General features: G+C 46.0%; 1 protein-coding gene across 1 annotated transcript in view; it reads left to right on the forward strand.

The window, feature by feature from the left end:
- The window catches only part of T265_10946 (hypothetical protein), a gene marked incomplete at both ends in the record, with an annotated part of 33,471 nt that extends 14,346 nt beyond the window's left edge, over positions 1–19,125 (forward strand). Inside the window, 12 exons of the mRNA XM_009177465.1 lie at positions 2,735–2,820; positions 2,857–3,021; positions 3,056–3,121; positions 3,162–3,327; positions 3,971–4,077; positions 6,946–7,064; positions 7,146–7,486; positions 7,742–8,125; positions 8,635–8,805; positions 10,795–11,059; positions 15,332–15,434; positions 18,541–19,125. Of these exons, the coding sequence (XP_009175729.1) occupies positions 2,735–2,820; positions 2,857–3,021; positions 3,056–3,121; positions 3,162–3,327; positions 3,971–4,077; positions 6,946–7,064; positions 7,146–7,486; positions 7,742–8,125; positions 8,635–8,805; positions 10,795–11,059; positions 15,332–15,434; positions 18,541–18,763 (2,196 nt within the window). The remainder of the gene's footprint in view (positions 1–2,734; positions 2,821–2,856; positions 3,022–3,055; positions 3,122–3,161; positions 3,328–3,970; positions 4,078–6,945; positions 7,065–7,145; positions 7,487–7,741; positions 8,126–8,634; positions 8,806–10,794; positions 11,060–15,331; positions 15,435–18,540) is intronic.
- Positions 19,126–21,851: the final 2,726 nt, after the last annotated feature.

A 21,851-nucleotide genomic window follows, 5' to 3' on the forward strand; every position in this document is an offset into this window, starting at 1 on the left:
ATATATATATATATATATATATATATATATATATATATAGTTTGGCATGCGCCTCGCACGTGCAACGTGTAAAGTGCTGCTGCAAGACTGGGTAGGAACAAACAAACCGAACGCTTGCGGGTGAATCGACCAATGTGGTTGGGAGGTTCGTATATCTGGTTAGTTGCAGAAGTCCCAGTGGACTGGCGAAAGACGAAGTTACTTTCCGAATTGGGAAGGCCAGGACAGCGTTTGCTAACATCCGACATTTGTGGCGCTGACGCTATATCAATCTGTCAAGGGTGAAGTATGCAATGCCGCGGTCCGATCGGCCTTACTTTACGGATCAGAGACGTAGACGCGGCGTTCTAAGATCTCCAAAAGCTCTCCGTGTTTGAACATCAAAGCATTGCGTGGTCCTAGTGGTGACATCAGGTCAGCAATATTGAGGTACACCCATTGGTTTTCTCGAAAGCTCACTCGCCCTCGATAGGTTAGCCGTTCACGCTCCACAGGTTGCAATGGATAGGCCGTGCACCTTGTATGCCAGAGGACCGTTCACCTCGGAGAGTCCTCTTCTCCCAGCGAAGAGGCAGCGAAGTATGAAAGCCTTCGCCAGTCAGCTCATTCGCGTCGGTAACTGCTGTCTGCGCGGATGGGGACCGCGGGATGGGGCAAAGTAGTAGTCAGCGGCCTTTACAGATACGTTTGTCACTCAGCCGCGGTGTTATATCGAAGTATCACCTTCACTGCGTAGCTCTCACTCCCTCTCATATCAAACAAGCGAAACCCTTTGTCGCCAATCCACAGTTTTGGCCATCGCTTCCGACTTGTGGCTTTTATTTCCCTACTCGCATTATCCTCCGTGAACGAAGCTATATCAGCTGGAAACATTTTATCTCGTTGTACGGTTTGTGAGCGGAAAAACTGAGCGAAACTGTTATCTACATACACATGCATACTTAAGATATAAGCATGCAGCTACCGTGAGGAATATTTCTATGTAGGCCTGTGTAGGCTCACCGGTAGCGATCAGACGGGTTACATTGGCGTCAAGACTGTTGCGAAACGTAGTACTTATTGCCCAGATCGTCACGAACCGTGTAGGCGAATTGAAGGACTATGTGGCCTTCGGATGACAAGTACGCAAGGAGTGCTCGCCAGATTAGATTTCAAGCGGAGAATTATCTGAAGCTCTGAGGCACTGGTTGATAAGGGAGGAAAAAAGGCGGCAGTCCGGCGGTCTCGAAATCTGCCGAATGCAGTAAAATAGCAAAACTGACATTCTCTGAGTTCAGGAAACCGAGCAAGTGGGAGAACGCATGTGACCTTATATAGATTATAAACGAACCAAAAACCATTTAGACGGGCTCAGACCAAGAAATTTGTCAGTAGTACCATGTAGACAAATCTGATGAGGGTTTGGTTAGCAGCCTTAAAGTCTTGAGATAAATGGAAGTTTGTGATAGCGGTATCTGGTTAAAAGACAAAGTAAGACATCCTGACATATTTGGAATAAGACAGTGAAAGACCGAGTAGTTAACTGAACTCACGGAGCTACCTTGAATAATAGGGATGCTCGCGCTCGAATAAGGACAGACATCAGCCACATCGTTTGCATGACTGCCAAATATTACGGGGATTGATAGAAGGAGGTCGTGGCATAGAAACTGAAAAGAGGGTTAAGGTGAATGTTGAACTGCAGTGACGCTTATTGGGGATAGATTGGGCATCCAGGTCTGAATCGTATCCGATTCCAAAAATAGTTCAAAGCAAAGACACCCTCGGTGGCGAAATAAGTATCTCTCTTTCTAGGCTTCTGAGGGCGTCTGTGTGGTGCAGAGGTAGTAACCTTGCTATAATGTCACTACTGTCCAGCTTTGGAGCACTAACAGGCACGACCGGCTACAGCGTAAGACATTGAGTGGGATTGAGAGTAATTGGATTAAACGGAGATGAGAAATTTGAATAATTTGACAGGACTTATTGATACCACCCTCATGGAATCTGGTGACACAGATAGGTATGCACCCACTCTACGTGCATAACCACCGGTCTAGTCACTCGATCGGATTCACTCCTCTTCCCGCACAAACTGCTTATAATGGCTTCGTTGACAGCTGGCCATCAGTGGTGTATCCATTGTTCAAGGGTACATCCCTGTGGTGACGGCCAGGTGTATATGGTGAGTTCCATCTCCAAATAGTATAGTTTTTAGAACGATCACTGTCCGCGCCACCGCAGGTAGTAGCACAGGCTTTAACACTGAAACTACACTACCATAGTCTACTGAATGGCATAATGTAATTCTTGATAACTGTGTTGTTCTTTGCGCATTTTCCAAACTGACAAACGGTAGGGTTTTGTCGAACCTTTGGTAAGTAACTATTCGTAATTAACGCATTATCAACTAGTATAGATGCCTTTACACCTATTGGACCTTCTCATTACGAATGAAGCATAATGCGAAGCGCACCTTAAAAATAGTCGGAAGGGTGACGGTGAGTGAATGGTGGTGACTGTACATGCTGTTATTGGCATCGAAATCCAGGAAATTGTTACTCTAGCTGGTAGATGATCCTAAACTTCTAGGCGCTCATTTGGAAGTGTTCCATATGGTATCCGTTACAGCAAGGACGGTTTTTGCAGTACATACTCGTTTTTCATCAATTGTCTTCTATAAGTCCCACAAGATCGTCTATATTTATTATTTATTATTATTATTATTTTGCTGTTTCTTTTCCACCAGAATCAGTCGATCGTTGGTGATCCGCTGGAGAAACTCCTTGGCTTATGCAACCAATTAGAAGTCAAACCGTTTGAGGAATGCTTTGACACTGAGTATGTTTAGCTTTTCAGCGTTCTTATCCCCTAAAGGACTTTAGATGGGCTCGCAAAAATCGGGGAGGGAGTTTATGGTGAAGTCTTTCAATCCCCCAAAGGGCATGTGATAAAAGTGTTCCCCGTTGATGGAAAAGAGTTTGTAAACGGTGAAAAACAGATGACTTTTGCCGACGTCTATCCGGAAGTTTTTGTTTCAAAGTCAGTTTGACTTTATTCAATAATCAAAATACAGAAAGCTCAGTGAACTTGCCTATAAATACCGCCGAAATCGAGCAGTCAACTTCTCTCAATTAAAAAAGTAATGCCTATTTTTAACCAGATGCTTATTCCATTTCCAGGGCCACTGTCGTACAGGGATCCCTTCCCGAAGCATTCAGTTCGAGTTGGCGCAAGTTTAAGGCTCAGCGGGGTTCTGATAACGAATGTCCTGATTTCCTGCCACCCAGTCAACAGTGGATGGTGTTAGAATTCGAATTTGCCGGTGAACCACTAGCCAATGTTCGAGTAAGTGCTCTAGCTTCAAAAGGTACCACTTGATACCCATTTCAGCTTTGGAATCCCAGTGAAACATTGGCTGATGTAGGTGTACTGATGTGAGTTTTAGCTATACTCACTGTCGTTATCTGACCGCCACTTCTCACGCCCTTTCACAGTGGCCTTCGGTGCACAGCCTTAATCTCGTTCTACTAAGCAAACGACTAACCCTCCGTGTATATAGCGTTGTTGTAACCATGTTGCTTAATGCAATCTGTTGGGACAACTGTCAACCAGGCTAGTTTGTTGGTGGCTTTCGTTTTCGATTTCAGGGTTTTGCGCAGGCTGGATTTGCGTCCATTCAAAAACCGCAACAAATAGGCAGTGCATCTTTTATGATGTCAAATTGCAAGGACTCTTAAACTTAAAAGCAAGAAGCGTACAACGTTATTTCGAAGCGTGGTGGGCCGGACGGTTCAACACCCATGCTTGTGGTGCTACTCAACCGTCTTCAGCAGTTACGTCATACCTTGTAGGTTGTTCTTAGTTCAAAGGCCAAAAGTGCACTGTGTAACGAAAGACCGGCTGGTGCTGAGTGGTAACTTTACGAAAATACCTTCTTCATTCTGACATGTCTGTACCTCGAAGAAATTTGAGTTCCATACCTTTTCAGCGAAGTGACGCACTTCCCAATCCCCAGTTGTCGGAGCTGCAAACGAGTGGACTGGAGGTCGCTGCCGACTCAGCGACCGTTGACAGCTCTATGCTGGCTGCTGAAGCGTACGTGTCCCCATAAGCTTTGTAAGTCAGCTTACCACACGATTACCTAGTCGGTATATCCTGTCTTTCCAAAGAGCGGTTNCTGGACTCCGGGGGCTCTCTGGAAGCCTCGAACATGGGTGCACCATACTAAACAATGTGACATCGATGGTACAGCCCTTGCTCTCAGTCAACAAGTTAGTTCGATCCACTTTATTTAAGACTAGCCGTAGCACGCCATTACAGGGCGCTGGAACTGTTCTCTGCCTGTTCACTGCTGACCCATTTATCCATCATGTGGAAAATTCGTTCCGAGACAAGATTGATATTGTTAGTTGCGTCGTGGGTCTCGCGGACATCAACCGATTGCCGTAGCTATCAAGCTTCCAAGACCCCGCTGAAATAACCCCGACTGATAATATCAGAATCTTGTCAAAACAATGGCCATTTGTTTGTACGAAAAATCCCAGAGGTCCACCTCTTTTGCAACGTGTAAAGTGTAGCTACAAATCTGATTGGGATCAAACCCAACCTGACGCTTGCGGGCGTGCCAACCGACGTGGTAGATAAGATTTTTTACCTGGGCATTTGTATAAGTTACGGTAGTCTGATTAACTATGAGACTACTTCTCGAAGTGGGAAGGCCAGGGCAGGTTTTAACCTCCGACACCCATGGAGCCAAAGTGACGTCAGTTTCCCCGTCAAGAGAAGAGTTTTCATCCATACTGGTTTATGGATCAGAGACATGGCCTCTTCGCGCAGAGGACATACGATAGATGTCGGTGTTTAAACATCGTTGTCTCGGAAGCACGGCTTGGGTCTGGTTGAAACACCGGACTAGTGGTGCGGAAGCACGCCAGAGGTTCATATGAAGAAGAAACTCTCCCACAATAAATAATTTACTTGAGCTTCATAGACTGGGCATGTTAGGACATGTACTCCGTGCAGCAGAAGACCATCTGCCTCGCAGAGCTCTTTTCGCTGGGCCCTGTGCTGAGTGGAAGCGACCGAGAGATGGACGGTGTGATGTAGCAGCGAAGTATGGAAACACCAACCAGTAAACCAAGTTGAGTAGACAACTGCCGCCTCCCTGAATGAAGACCCCAGTACTCAACTCACTGTTGGTTAGTGAGATTTGCAGAAATGGCCTAATCGCGCATTCAGTAGCGCTCATGCATCAAAGCTATCGCCTTCAATGATTAGCTATCCAATTCCCTAACGAAACATACATGCTTGGGTGTATGTGCCACACTGTCGCACTTTCCGGTAATCGAAACTAGCGGCCTGAACCAACGTGCCCTTGGTACATAGGTTATGGCTGATAAATCAATCGGTTGAATTGATTCCCCCGGTGTTTGCAGTAACTACGACAAAAGCATCTCCGAGGGAGTTAGTGCACGAATTTTGAAGACCCGAGTGGCGTTTGTCAATTGACGTCACTGTGGCCTCACTTTGGAATGCCACCAGATGTAAGCGGTCATGCGTACCAGACCAGAGTACAGCCCGTGTTGTATTGTTGTGACTCGCTCTGTGTGGATACTCCGGGGCCTTTTCAGGTCTCCGCCTACCGATGTCTCAGAAAATTTGCTGACATTGTTTGGTGCCACGGGGTACTTAATTAGGTACATTTGATTCTGCCCTGTCGCACCCATATAAGACGTCATGAAGAGTCTGGACCCTCCCTTGGTGTGATGGTTTGTTCCTCCGTAATCCATTGAGCTCTGCTGGGCAATGCCCGTGTGACACTCGCGGCCCCTCATCAGGTTGGTCAGTAGTTTGGGGTCTGACCGACAGTCTCCCGGTCTTCCAGCTCCAGGCCAGAACATGTGTAGTAGCTTGTTCTTTAAAAATGGTAGTGGAGTGGCATTCCCTACCAAACACCGCTGCCTTATAGTCAGGCTTTTGAGCCAAAGGCTTTACTCGAGGATCCTAACCCCCTCTTGTCCGAGCGTGGGTGCTCGACAGCCGTCGTCTCAGAATCATAGCCCATTTAGGTTGATGCCGGCAAATTTGCAACGAGACGTGTGTTTGGTTGTTCAACATGGACTTCAAACTAGAAAATTGTCCTACACCAAAAGCTCTGATGTTTGGGCCATGTATTCCGCATGCCGAATAGTTGTTTACCGGGAACAGCGCTGTGTTATCTGCCAGATTCGAAGTATCACAAGCAGAAGTGATCGACTTTCGACCCTGCAGAGGGGAGTGAAATAGAATACGAAAATGTTGGGGATATCAATATCCCCCAAAAAACGCTGTATTTTTATGTGTGCTAGCGAACTTCCGGCATCTTCAAGGTCAAACTATGAATAAATCAATGACCTATTGATATTCCAAGAACTTCAAATCCGACCACTTACTTACACGATACCATCTTTTTTACTGACTTGGGTTCAGAAGCTCGGGATATCGCCTGTTGATCGCGTGTTTTTGGAGCATTAAAGTTTGTGTCCGAGGTTTTTCGTCTTCTTACTATCCGCCGTGCTAGGAGTCTGGATCAAGCAACATAGCTAGGGATAGAGTATTGCCACAATCCGCATATCATATTGTTTGCTCGCTGCGTGACCGAACCGTAACTGAAACAACCATGATACCTACGTCTAACAAACTCATGCCACATCGGCCGTCTCCTGGTGCCTTCAGCTGTAATAACCGTGTACTCCTCGTACAGTGGTTGTAGCTGCCGCAGTTTTGTTCGCCGATGATTTGGGGGGTAGGGGGTAGGTAACTCCGCATTGCAGGCGGGAGCTGATAAATTGGTGCATAAATCCAGCACTGTCAGTTGGCTGTCAAGTGGGAGGGTTGGAAAAGGAGCTATGCATTGGAGGCAATAGCTTGGGTGCACGAGCGCCATTGAGGGCGCGACTGGGCCATGTCTGACAATGTCTCTAGCCCATCTCGGAGTCCCCATCCAGGAAGACGGCAGTGGCCAGCGCAGCTGAGTTTGCCGGTAGTGGCCTTCACACTTCGCTGCCATCAGCCGGGTCGCCTTACTCGCCGTATACAGCAGGGTGGGTGAGCGAAAACAGACTAATGCTGACGCCTCCCTTCTTTCTGTTTCACATACTTTTCTCCCCCGTCTCCCCTTGTAGGCCCAGCACCTAGGACTAATGACTCTGTTCGTCTTGTATCGGTTTTGGGTGCAGCATCTGCTCGTCACATGGCGCCGACATCCTCAGGCATCTCCAAATCAATCTTCAAGCCTCGACCAGTCTATCTGGCCGCCTTCAATGTGCGCACTCTGAAGCAAGCAGGACAACAAGCTGCTTTTGCTCTTACACTGGACTCCCTTGGCATCGATGTGTGCTGTGTCTCAGAAACAAGAATTCAAGATGCAGGCATAGTGATTGAGCTAACCACCTCACCACTCCCCACTCCCTTCCGGCTACGCACCTCTGGTGATCCAGAGGCTGCTGCGGTGGGATGTGCAGGGGTTGGTGTCGTCCTGATCCACCGGGTGGAAGTTTCTTTGCTTGACCGGAAGTCCGCTGATAATCGCCTCTGTGCGGTTTATCGTATCTGAGCCTCAATTTTAGTATTCAGGGATTTTCCAGGCGCTATTGGACTCTGTTGATCGATTTGTCCTGCTTCGCACAGTTGCCCACCAAGGAATACCCCGCGTAAGGTGCTGGCAAATCGCTGGGTAAATTAGAGACTGGCAGATCCGAATGTTAAATGAATTTACCAGAATCGTCTTCTAGACTCTCCTTCAACTGCCCCAAAATCAGATGTTAATTCATACTGGGACAAGTTCGCCACATCTTTGCATAGTGCTGGAAGTGGGAGTGCTGCATTTGGTGTGGCCGTACCAAGCCCGCTCAAGCAATGGATACAAGACAGAACAGTGGTACTGCTTAAATTTCGGAGAAATATCCCAGCCAGCCCCGAACACAATTTGGCCCGACAAATTATCGGACGTCAAGTGAAAATGAGCGTGCCAGCCGACTATGAAATCTGGTGGACACAGAAAACCAAGAAAATGGAAGAGGCCTCTTCCGTCCCAGAAAGCCAAAAATGCCCCAAGATTATTTCTATTGATCCGTGCGACCGGTCCCCAGAAACTACCTGTGAGGTAAATCCTCAAGGATCAGAATGGAGTGACCACATTAAATGAAGAACCCCTCGACCGATCGGCCGAATACTTATGAGAAAAGAAGACTATCCCAGACAGCTAAGGGAGATTCGGTGATAGTGCCCATTTTCAAAAAAGGGACTCGTAGTGATTGTGGTAACCACAGGGGAATCAGCTTAACCCGGATTGTAACGAGGCCTGTAGGCGTCACTAGTACTTCGTCGCCTTACGGTGGCTCGTGAAACACTGACTCGAGAAGAGTAAGCGGGTTTCCAGCCTGGTAGGTGCTGAAACAACGCCATACGTATAAGCGACCCGCAGCTCTAGTGTTCCTGGATTTCACATGGCGCATTCGACTCGGTTGACCGGTCTGTTATTCTTGACACGCTTGCCCACCAAGGAATGCCCCGGAAGTTCGTGAACCTCTTTTGTACTTCCAAACTTCCGGACGTGTGAGAGTATACGGCGAACTCTCCGAAGGCTTCCATACACAAAGTGGTGTCCGTCAGAGATGCCCACTTTCCCCATTCCTGTTTAATTTTGAGATCGATGAAATCATTAGACGAACGCTGGATGGTCTCCAAACCCCCGGTGTTCAAACAGCCTGTGACGAGAACTTTGTCGATCTGGAATATGCAGACGACATCGTTCTCATCTACGAGGACGCGGAGAATGCGCAGGTTTCTGGATGAACTGACCAAAACCATCCTTTAGTTTACACTTTGCACCCATAAAGTGCAGGGTCATGCTCCTGGACATGCAGTCACTGAATACTCCATTTACCATCCAGGGAGAGGCACTGGTTGTTGAGCGTTTTACGTACCTTGGAAGTAGCATTAGTGTGACCGATGAGGTCAGTGCACGAATCTGTAAGACTCGGGTCGTGTGTGCTAATTTGAGACATCTTCGGCGCCAGCATGGTTTATCCCTGAATCTCAAGAGGCTTATGTATCAGGCTACAGTACGAGATCTTTCGTTATGTGGTTTTGAGACTTGACCTGTTCGAGCAGCGGAACTGGGACGTCTGACTTCATAATTATGGATATGATGGTCGCCTAGATGGAACGCTTTCTGGGACCTGTTCGGCGGAACTGGGACGTCTGACTTCATAATTATGGATATGATGGTCGCCTAGATGGAACGCTTTCTGGCCTTCACACCCCTACCTCAAATCACGATACTACTCAAGCTCCAGATCGTGTCATATTACAGTTGCTCGTAGTTCGACTGCTCCCCTATGGCTATCCTGTTATGATTGAACCTCGTGGAGCGAAATTCAAACAGTTTATCACATAAGGTCATTGCAGCATCCAAGCCCGATGGCGACATCAGTGTGACAGCTTTTGCCAACTGCTTGGCATCCATGATATATGTGAAACCATGCTCTAGCACGTACGGAATTTGGACATCCCGTCTACAGTTCAAGGAGTGTCGGAGATTGTGTATCTATTTTTGTATCTGGAACACCTTACTGCCGGTGGTGGTAGTGACTAATGAGGAAAATATCTGAATCTCAAACGCCAGAATCGCGTTTACCAGTTTGGTCATTTGTGGCCTCCTTAGGAAGACAGGAGCGTAGTTGTCGAAATTGGTCTACTACCCAACAAAACGAATGAAATCTTAATGGTTAATCGTAATTGAATCCGAATTCCGAATGGTTGGAGGTCCGAATAATGGATTCGACCCTGCTTCAGCCACAAATAATTTGAACTTGTACATCTCGCTCTTGTACGGATTTGTCACTATTAGTATACTCTTGCATTTAAGCTCCATCTGTGACCCGTCCCACATATCCGGAGTTGCATACGATTCATTGACTTCGACCGCCCCAATATAGTTCTTGGGATAATGTTAACAGCCGCTTGTCGTTGATGTTAGGCAGTAGCAGGAAGTCACTGTAACTGATTGCAAAGACGTCAATTCTCAAAAAGCGTATTATGCTCGGACACCGGTTGGTGCAAGCGGTGTGATCTTCAGCGGACTCGTTGCCTTCAGCAAAATCGTACAGTGTGATTTTTCCTATAATAACATGTCCTGATCCCAAAAAGCGTTCAAGAAAAAGCTTTGGTTTGTTCCCGGAATTCTCGTTTTATTTAGTAGAATCACTGGAATTTTTATTAGTGCACATCATTATTACTATTTATCATTGCCATTCCGAATCCTGCACTGGCGGTTCGAGTTTGCTTGTTTGAAACTGGTTCGGTACCAGTTTGTCGGACGTCCATCGTCTGTTTGCAGTTCCCCGGATTGTTTGTCTCTATTGCTGACCGAAAACTATGCTTGTTGAGTAGACAACGTTGGCTTCGGTTGACTTTCAACTGTGCACTGGGGTGGTTCGTCGACAGGCGTTGAGCCGAATTCGGATGGTTACTTACTGACCGTGTTGCCTTGTGGCTTCCCTCGGCTTTTACTTCGCATCTAATTCTTAACTTCCGCAGTTCAGAAGACGCGTGCCTACGTATCACCATCGAACGCGTTATGCTGCTTGCTTTTAGGTCACCGTCGGAGCGACGGTTACATGGAAATACGATTGGTTTATGGCGTAACAACTGTTATTGAGATCCAAGTTTTACTACAGGAATCCCTTGCTCTGCACTTCACCGTAGGTGACTTACAATACAATCGGTTGCCATTTCATTTTGTGCCGTAGAGATTGTTTAGTCCACCAGTTTACTTACGTACGCATCGATTCTGTCTTCAAGTTTAATACCTGTCGCGAGGCCCGTTCAGTGATCGAGCAAATCGCCTTGTCCTTGGCTGCTGCGGAGTCTGCACTTCAATTTGAACACCGTGACCTCCATTGGCATAACATTCTCGTCCGGCCCACACGACAGTGGAAACTTCGATATCGAGTCGGTGGGGTCAGTTATTCAGTTTTCACAGAAGGAATCCAAGTTACCATAATTGATTTTACTGTGTCCAGACTTTGTCACGGTGAGAATTTAACATTCTACGCTCAGTGTACGGAAATTTATTCTTGCCTCATTTCGTAACTTCTGTGGTCAGTGTATGCTCGGCATATTATTCCCACTAACGAACAGAGTACAGAACATGGACTCTAGTACAAGATACAATGAAATAACCTCGAAGTATCGTTGATCGTTGATGTTTATTGAGCAATTTTGGAACGCAGTTTGTACACTGGTGTATGCATGAACGAAACACTCAAGCCAGAGTCTTGGATTGACTATGGGTCGGACAACGGTGTTTCTGTAGAATTTGATGTGATTTCACAGTGCATGTCAGTGGATGTTGTTCATTCCTTATGTGGTCAGGTCAGAAAAAGTGCTAGAAAGTACCTCCTGCAGTGTTCCCCCATAGAGGTTATGTGACTGTACACCGTGGCACTAAACAGTTGTCTCTTCAAAACAGACACCCATGGAGTCCAACCCTCAAAACTCAGCTTTTTGACACTTGAATATTTACTGCACTTGAGTCCCACTGATGGCAAAGTAGCTGTTCATTGATTGTGAGTAAAACTGTGAGTAGAACTGTTTTTCACAGTTTCCCATCTGATATATGGGGTGTGATAAATGCTCGTATACACGCAAATCACAGGAATTGCAATCTCTACCGGTCTAGCGAGGGAACAAACTGGGGCTCCACAACAAGAAGTTCGTTCAACATTGTCTATTTGCCTTGTACACCTTTTCAAATGTAACTGCGTTTGGGATACCTGAGTGGTTAACCCGATTTGATACCGTCTAGCATTGGATGTATCGCTCAATACTTCGTCGCGCCATTGAAATCTACCGGAGCTGTCCACCGGGCGTGAATTTACTGACCGGAAGGTCCGTGGTTCGAACCTTGCCTTTGCCTCTCGACTTCCCCTGTCTAGGCTTAGGCAACTTGGCAGTATCCAGCCCTCGTTCAGCCTTCGGGTGGCATGGCAGCTAGGCAACGGGAAGGGTGTTACAATTGAACCATTTTTTGTCCACTGACAGCCGTACGTTTACAGGTTAGGTTGTGGTGGTGTATAATTGAGTTGATGCAAAAACGAATATCCTTGTGATACATCGCTTGATTAGTAAATAATAACATCCCCTCCCCAGAATGACTGGTCCCAGTTCCCTGTAGAATTCGCACTTTGGATTCCCTTAAACTTCTATTCACAGGTCATGCTCTCCGAATGAATGCCAATAGGCATTTTTGCGCATCCATTCTGTCTGTTGTCCCATCTGATTCTGGTAGGCTTTGATATGGTTGAACGACGTCGGCGATAGCTTTTTTCTAAAGACTTATAATCATTCCCCTAATAATGGACAGTAATGCGAGGGTGTTCTATTTAACCCAAATCGTTTTTAGATTTCCTGTTAACGTAGGTTATCATTTTTCAGTAACTCGAGTTTTACCGAGTAATGTGAGGGCGCAGTTTTTTAAGACGTTCGTCTTATCAAGATATGAAATATTGACAGTTTGCTCAACTAACAGATTGATATAAAAGTGTTAAGTTAGGTTTTTCATTTAGTGGTCGAGCTGAAGATAGCTCAGCGGCTAAAGCGCGAGATTAATGACCGGAAGATCCGTGTTTCAAGCACATCTCTCGATTTCTCTCTTCAAGGTTTGGGCAATCTGCCCTCGTGCTCCCTTGGGGTAGCATGGTAGCTAGACACCGGAAGGATGTTGTAGCCGAATGATTATTTTATTATTTCAGTTGATGGTCAAATTGCTCATTAAGCTCAGCAGTCTTGTTTCGGACGTTTCGTCACCACTCATGATGTTGTCATCAGTTCGCTGTGAAGAGGATGGTAGCTGTGCTTCTCTGAGTGTCTTCGTTAGCTGTGTGCGAGTTTATATGCGTACTTCTAGATGATGGGATTGCCTGTGGTTATGATTGGTGAACAACCACAAAGGCATCCCTGCATAAAACAAACGGATCAGGTGATAGGGTCATCTGCACAACCGGCCGGCATAGAACTCGGTACGAACCAGAGGTCAAGCTTAGAGGTCACCTAGACGTCAATACTTCAAGCACAAGCTGATTTCTTACCGGAACTACTAGTCATGATCGAAGGTCATCCTCCTTTCAGAAGTACGTATATGAATTCACACGCTGCCAGTCAGCACACCCAATAACACACAGTTCCCCTTTGCTCCTGAACACGCTGATGATGTCACCTCGATTAGTGATGAAGCGTTTGCAACAAGACTGGCGAGCTCAACCACCAATCAATTATTTCCAACACGAGATTTCCAAAGGACCCAAAACGACGGACAAAATTTTTGCACAAATGAGGGAGGGCTATATAGTTTTTGCATCTTTTCTGTGACAGGTTTTTTATAATGCGAATAGGATGGATTTTGAGGAAATGCGGTTACTTCTTCAAAATGAAAACAGTGTCGAAATTACTCAGCCATATCCCCAAACCTGACTGCATTGTCAGATAGACTTGCAACTGTGGTCACTTTTGAATAGCTTCCACCTACTCCTTCCCAAAGTAAACTAGTTTCAGGATAATATCAACTGATTAGTTCTTATAGGTTATTGTGAACAGCGGCACATCGGATAGCTGCGTATCTGTATTTAAGAGAGAAGCAATGTCACGGGCTGTCCCAATCTTGAACATGAATAAGCTACGTATGTAGCTTCTTTTAATGTGAACCGCTAACCTATTCACTTTTTACACTGGGATTGAAATGCTTGGTTGTCTTCGTTTTAGTTACTGACCGCTGAGTAGATGTTGGATACGTGGGTGGCTTTAGAACTCTCCTTTTTTGCTTTTGACAATTGTCTCTCAGGTTTACGACAAGCTCCATCAGGATTGACTATTTCCATCCGACAGGGCCAGTTTGTAAAGTTTCAAAAGGTTAAGTCACGTGAGGGAACTGGTGTAATTGGTTGAGGTGATCAGAATACCTGGTATACGCGGACAAAAAGCGGTCAGAATGAGAATAGGATTGATCAGTAGCAAACTGAACTATTGCAATAGTGAAAGAGATAGGCACAAAGAGGAAGAATACTAGTCGTGGAATAAAATATGCTTTATAAGCCAATCCACGTGACTAGTGTGATTGCAGTCCTTTTCATCTGTGTTAGTCACCGGATCACTCCAAGGTGACCCAATAAAATGCACGCGCTACTGTTGAAATGGTCGCAGTTCGACTCGTTCAGCTGTAGCACCCTTTCACTGCCTAACTACCATGACACCCGAAGATTTCACAAGGACTGGGGTACTGCCAGGTTGACCAAGCCTAGACGGGAGATGTCGGGAGGTAGAGGTCGGGTTCGAACCACGGACCTTCCGGTGAGTAAATTCGCGCTCTAACCACGACTATGGAAACCAACCACGGCCACAGCGTATTTATGTGTGAATACAAACCGTTTGTCATCGGAAACATCAAGGGGAAGCGTCGACCCCGCCGTTCCCATCAACCCCGGAATTAATCTAACTCCAGCACTAAACCATAAGTGACTCCACTTTTTCGGACGATTCTGTTGGCTGATGCTGTTGACTAATTGTATAATAATCTTGCTCTTTTAAGGATTATGCCACTTATAGGTGCTTTCGCCTAGTGAGATCATATCATATGGTGACAACATATGGCTCCTAACATACCATATCTATCGATCCACTGCATTGCTAATCGCAAGCTGTTTTTGAATAAATGAGGATCAAAACGGCTTATCGCGCAGCGTAAACTTTGTGTTCTGATGGGAAAACAACTTCGAAAGGAGTTATCGAGAATGACAAGGACGTTAAAGCTGTCAAGCTAGAATAAATTTTGGACATTTAGTTTCAAATTTTTAGGGTCGTTTCGGAACGCGCTGTTTGGTCTCAGTCACAAAATAACTCGTTCCATCTATTTATGTGGATCGACAGATACGGTCGATCGGTAGATTAAATCCGATGACAATTGATGTTCCTCTGGTGAAGTGAGGCGATCAACACAGTAGCCCTTCAGTCTACGACCAACTTGAATTTCCGGTTTTAATGCCTACCTTGTTCGCCACAGCTGATTTTACGGTTGAATCGGTATCCAAATAGGCCTAATACACCAACCTACCATGAAATACACGTTGGAAGGGAGTCTGCAGCAACATTTCTGGTCAACCACGATCCAGTGTTATTTCACTCGGACTGTGGGTTACATTCAAAGGTGTTCAGAATACCCCACTCCTTAATGATCTAAGAAGAAGATCGGTGATTTATGAGTCTTTTCACGCAGTTTTCCAGATCTGTTAAGTGGTTGTTTTCCCCCACACAGAAGGAAATATCGTCTACGTGGACATGGCAGATTCCCCGGAGATTTTCGAATGTGAAGGGGACTACCAGTTTGACATCTATCGCATCATGCGTGACCTGAACGGGTGAGTTTAGTTTCTCGTGTTCCATTGTTTCCGTAGCCCCCAGGTTACATTTCTGTTCCATCGTTTTCCACTGATTGATGAGCGACTATCAATAAAAAGGAGTCTCCTATACAAGTTGTTTGAGTTTAGAATATATAGCCCATGTCGAATGGAATCCAGTTAATCTTGCCAACCCGTCAATCCAATCGTACTAGCATTTACTAAGTCGCCTCAGATAAACGAGACTCGTGAACGACAGCCAAAACACATGTTTGAATAAATCTCCCCGAATTGGAAAAACAAGGGCCCAAACTAGGTCCAAGTTTAGGTTCATTTCCTCTCATCCTTCCGCTCTGACTTAGCTTTCTGGAAATCCCACTGATTGGATCTCCGCCTGCTCTAAAACTTGGCCAGCCTGATAACCTGTTCACCGGAACAGGCGAAGATTTCGTTCCGAAAGCGAAGCGCTGCGCACCAGTGTATCGACTGATTCTTTATTAATCCTCTGTAAGACTGCTCATCCTGGATACTCCACATCTTGGGAATCATTACGCGTCTCGGTCGTGATCGATGCTGATTCGAGTGCAGTGATCTTTCCTATAGGCACAATCCACGAAACTCGGCTCCTACGGGAAGTTCCCTGGTCGTTGGTCTGTTCACCTAGGGACTGTCCCTGTTTAGCTTGATCGATCGAGTTTGTAGTTTCATATGGCAACCGATTGACCCCGCGACACCTGCCTCCTTGGTTTTCATGTTTCTCATTTTTTGGTATATTCACACTGGTCAATATACAGAGAACCATGATACGCGAAACATGCTGTTTTTCCTCGAGGCTTTATTGAAGCTTTCCGTCAGCTTCTTTTGTGTTATCTTGAATTCAGTCTGCTGTCCTTTGTCTTGTGATGCTTCATTTTCCTTTTTACTGGTTAGCTGGTTGTTCTCAGACCAATTAGAACACGACAAATCCTGTGAGCTGTGGTGGTAGTCTTTTTCATATAGCAGTGTTGGTATGTTGATCAGCTGTCGCAGCTCTTCTGGTTGGATGTAGTCGACTACGGAGCGGGAGGTAACTCAGTGTTTAAGGCCGGAAGGTCTCTCGCTCGAACTTTATATCGGCACCCCGATTGCTCATATCTAAACTTGAGCAACCTGGCAATATCACAGTCTTCCTGCTTCTTTCAGCTGGCATGACAGCTAGGCATCGAAAGGGTGTTACGGCTGAAGATGCGTGTGTGAATTGAATCCAAAACTGGTTCCGCCGGCTTCCATTTCGCAACCGCGATTGATGATGCATGGTTTGTGTTCCGAAACAGGTGAAATTGGCGTGGTTTGTTCCACCTTTTTGTGTTTCTCATGAAGACAGAACCTACGTGATAAGCGACCCAAACCTGGGTCTATGTCGACACCTGATCAAGCAGGATTTGTCGGCGGTAGGCGTTAGCGAGGCGGATCAAAATTACATGGCATCATGCAGGTTGGCGTGCCATTTAGAGCGGCATACGTTGCCAATGCGATGCCAGGACGCACAGCTTGCAACACGTGGTTTACTAATGTACCATTGGCTTTCGACATTGCTGTGACCCTCTCTGGAAACTACCACGTGGCTTCTCTTCGGCCGAAGCACACAAAAAAGACCTTTGAGAAACATCTTATTCCCCTTAGTGTATCAACAGGAAATCGCCTAAACTGCTGACCGCACAACTGAGGTTTTACCGACCGATTTAGCCCGAAGTGTTTTCTGCTCCGACCAGTGGACTTAGATTAAACTACAGCTGATGTGCTCCAGGTCCATCTCAATTCGCGGAACCTGCCTTCTTGTGCAGAAGATTCAGTCATCAGTCACACTGACCACTGTCCAGGCGGCACACTAAAGACAACTCATGGGGTCAAACTTGGCTTCTGAATAGCCCAACTGTGACCAACAGTGTCCTTGTTTCCTGTTTTTGAGAAAAGTGGTCTCTGCCAGAAAAAATTGGCACGTGTTTTGCATTTTTCTAAGTAGTCCGTTAGTGAAGTTCGAGGGACTGGGACTTAGTGGTAGGTAGTTGAACACTGCGTTTGGTGTTGATGTTCAACTAGCACCAAGCTCCAAATAGCTTAGCAGTTATTGGTCAACGGAAGTTCCATCCATGGTCTTCGATTGCTCCTTACGTGTGACTAACCTGGTGGTATCACAATCCTCGTGCTTTGTTCGATTGTCTTGTCAGATTTGCACCGAAGTGTTGCCACTGTTCAACTGAGTGTGATGCAGGGCGAGCAAAACGGTCAGTCCTAGAGCTGGGACCTGCGGAGAAAGTATGCAAACTTGGGCTGGGGAGGGTAGAAGACGGAGAACATGGAAGAGTAGGAAGGTAGACGTCAGCAGTAGCATGCCTTCATTTACCCGCCCTGCTGTATGCAGCAAGTGAGGAGACCCAGCTGATGGCACCACGCGACGGCCGATGTGGCATGAAATTATGTTAGTTGTGTATGCTATGGCTGTACGAGGGCCAGGGCGCCCACACCTAGACAGGAGGACGATTAGGGTCCTCAACCAAAGCTTTTGGCTCAAAAGCCTAACCGCAGGTTAGCGGTTTTGGGCTGGAAATGCAAGTAAATTACCATTTTTATGGAACACGTCGGCACACCTGCTCTAACCCCCAACCTGGGGGTTTGGGAGACCGTGTTCGTCAGGTCTCTACCCATGGACCAGCCTGGTATGAGAGATTCTGTGAGTGTCGCGCAGACACCCCCCAGTATAGCTCAATGGGTCGCCGAGGTACACAAACCGCCACACCGTGGTAAGGTCCAGTCTCTTCTTGACAGGATTTTAATATAAAGTCACTGTAGTATAGTGTCAATTTGTTCCAAAAGCGAACCACTCGAGGCTACCCGTCGGAGCAACGCACTCTTACAAATAGCCAACAGAGTAATAGATTGGTACGCCCTGTTTCCTTGGCTCTTCACCGGTTACTGTCAAGTCTAATCTAACTTTCAATCCCAAGATCACAAAGGTTCAGACCACTAATCGCTATCGAGCTCTTAATTGGTTACAAATTGGCCGTTGTCTTTTCGATTATGGATAATATGGTGATGTCACCTGACACCTGTAACTTCTCGTTTTCAACACCGTTCCCATTCTCCCCAGGAACGACTGGCGCCCATTCCATCCTCTGACAAATTTATACTGGCTACACTACCTCATGGGGAAGTTGCTCAATGAAACTTCCTATCCACGACGTGATCCCGATTCGCAACCTGTGGAATCTGAATTACGCGCGTTGTACGACATGGTCCTGACGAGCAACTACAAGTCCGCCATGGAGCTTGTTAGTTCGAGTTTCTATTTTGACACTTGCCGCATCGGTTGAACCAGTTCCGCTTCTTTTCGTCTCTTTTGACTCGAAACTCCCATGTCGGATCGTCTGTTTCACAACGTAATCCCCATCAAATCTTTTGTCTGTACGTTGCCGTACACCCCTCGGCGTCGTGAAATCCCAGTGGCAGACAGTCCGATTCGACGTACCTAGATTATTCTACTTCTCTTTTTAGAACCGGTGTCTCACTTTCTTTTTGTCAGGTTTCACTGATGTTGGTCCATTTCACTGACGTCTGTGCATTTCCCGACAGGGCGCCTGTCGCTTTCATGGTTCGATCAGTTAGGGATAAATTGTGGTGATCGCTAGCGTATTCTCACCGTGTTCAATTGTACGTTGGTAATACACTGTTCTTCCATTGAACTCCTATTATCGTTTTTCTAGAGGTGTAACGTGAAACGACAGTCGAGTTTTGCGTGTATTTCTGTCTTACCTAGCGCACATCCGGTAGTGCACACTGCGTGCCACATTCTACCTCTAATGAACGTTTATTGATCGGTTGTGTGCAGTGACTGATCTCGCTGTGCACTTCAGCAATGTAATGAGCGTGCATGTGATCGAAAGAATATCTGCTATTATCAGGCTGCGTATAGCATATTCATGGAGAAAAGTTATCGTACTTTCCATAAAGCACTCAGGTCACACTACGACTTGCGACCATTTCGTTTTCAGTTTTGCCCGTTGGCTGACAGTCACCTGGGACCTCAGTTTAACTACGTTTAACTACTTCGCCAATTCTCGATCATATTTGAGCCACCAAAGTCTTCAATGATGTTGGCGAAACAGTACGTACTCACAACCTGATCGTGTACCACCTTTGAATCAAGGGTTGTCTTTACTGAGATTAGATTAGAGATGAAACGTTACTACGTGTCCTTTGAATTTGCTTCACCGTCCAATCCTCACTTGCGAGTTGTCTTTCAGTTTCAAATCTGTGGTTTCGTCGTCACATACGATTTGAACTGATACATGTGTTTTACGGAACTAACCATGACCACAGGAATTCACCTTCTCATTCAAACTCATCCGTTATTACCCGTTATGCCTGGCATCACAGGTTATCTATTACACTGGTTTCTACGACGTTTCTTCCACTTACTTGAGATGAGTTTTATATACTGGTCGCTTTTCGTTTGTAATTGCCGACGTCGTTGGTGTCAGATGTCGAGTAACCATCAGGTGAGATACCGGACACCCAAGGCGGACAGCTGTCGTTGACACCCGCATTTACTTTGCGTCAGCCCACTTTTTTGTGGCTGGTACATTGTTGTGATAACTGGCTTGAATTTGGTAAAGACGAGAATCTTATTAGAGGTTCGGGTGTAAATTCTTACACTGTTTTGTCATATTTCGGTGCCAAATGTGTATTTGAATAGCTGTTTTAGGTATGGTTTTCTCCCCGGTTATCGGTAACCCTCAGGTATATTTTTCGCTTTTATGGAACTTTATTATATCTCGCTGGGTGCGCACAACCGACGAAAAGCCAAATGGAAGTGACCTCTTTCAAGGTTGTCCTGAGCGTTTATGAAGGCTTTAAAGAATTGATCGAATGTTTTTTTCTCACAGGGGAATCATATCTAAATAAGACAGTGGACAAACCGTCGGACCTAATGTCCCAAAATCCACTGCTGTCCACTTTGAAAACTAGTCAGCCTGTAGGGTAAGTTAGTTGGCCTCCAACGGTGTTACGCTATTACTGCAGTGGTTCCGAAAGGTTTGAAACTATCAGTTCAACGTGTATCATATCATCAAATCGAGCGCTAAATTGTGTTCTGGTAAGAAGCGACGACAGGTATTCGTATAGGGATGTTTTCGGTGCATACCGCAGACGTGGAGTTATCTTAGAAGGAAGAATTTACCGAAAATTTCCGAGCAGTTATATGGATTCAGATACGTCGTTTGATAGTGGTGGTGGTGATAACATGACGCTGCATCTTCTCGCCTCTTCGCGTGTCCCCAGAATGATCCAGAGTCACCATGAACCTTGATCACCTGATTCAAAACCGAACATTCAAGAAAAGCGAATTTTTGACTTATGTTAAACTTCGAATAGGCTTTCCTGTAAGTGGAGTCAGTGTGTGCTTAAAAGTCGAGAAGCACTGTACCACTGTTTTATCCATGACGGAAATTATCAGCAGTACGCATCTCCCAGAAATCCGGGAAGTTTCGAATCCACCACCTTTTGGTTAGTAGCATGAACACGAGCGGCCGATCAGCATTATGAATAAATCGCACCAGACGGGATTCGGAGGACATCATCATTCACTCATGGGGTCCACATCACGTAGTCACTTGCTAACTGGCTCCTGGAATGACAAATATGCTAATTTTACTCATCACCTGAGCTACCTATAGATTGGTGGCAGTTATGCTAAACTTACATTTGACCGTCGATCCAAAATCCCAACTGTATTCCGCACCAACCGGAACAGCACTTTTCCAATATTTTCGGTATGCTTTTAAGCTTACTATGTAGTGACGCTTTATCGTGTGGAAATACAGTTTTGTTACCCATCAGCTTTAACTAGGGCCTCAATTCGAAAGCCTTGTTGGTCGGACACGTGAATTGATCTCTAAGTCTGTCAGGGTTCTTGAACGTTTCAAAGCCTCATTGGTTTACTCGTCACCAGTACAGGAAGTACCAAATCGATCACAAATGACCAATCCGCCATAAGCATGTTGACGCATTGAACGAAATAAAGAACAACCCTGGCCTAGTCTATAGCGGGCAAACCAAAGGCTCACGGGATGAAGGCAGGTCTTCACGAGATGGTGTCCAGAATGACCGAACGAACGGGCTGAATGTAAACTGCCCCTCAGTGGTTCAGTTGTGCTCCGTTAGTGTGAAATACCTGAAATCCATAGAGCAAGACTTTCTAATTGTTCGTGGCAAGATGGCCCAAGTGGTTAGAGCACCAGCTTACTGACCGGAAGGATCGTGGTTCAAACCCGACCTCTGCCTCTCGACTTCCCCTGTCTAGGCTTGGGCAACCTGACAGTATCCCAGCCCTCGTTCAACCTTCGGGTGCCATGGCAGTTAGGCACCAAAAGGGTGCTACAGCTGTGCGATTTTCTCACCAAT

The sequence above is a fragment of the Opisthorchis viverrini genome (genome assembly GCF_000715545.1).
Source record: "Opisthorchis viverrini unplaced genomic scaffold opera_v5_426, whole genome shotgun sequence".
NCBI lineage: Eukaryota > Metazoa > Platyhelminthes > Trematoda > Opisthorchiida > Opisthorchiidae > Opisthorchis > Opisthorchis viverrini.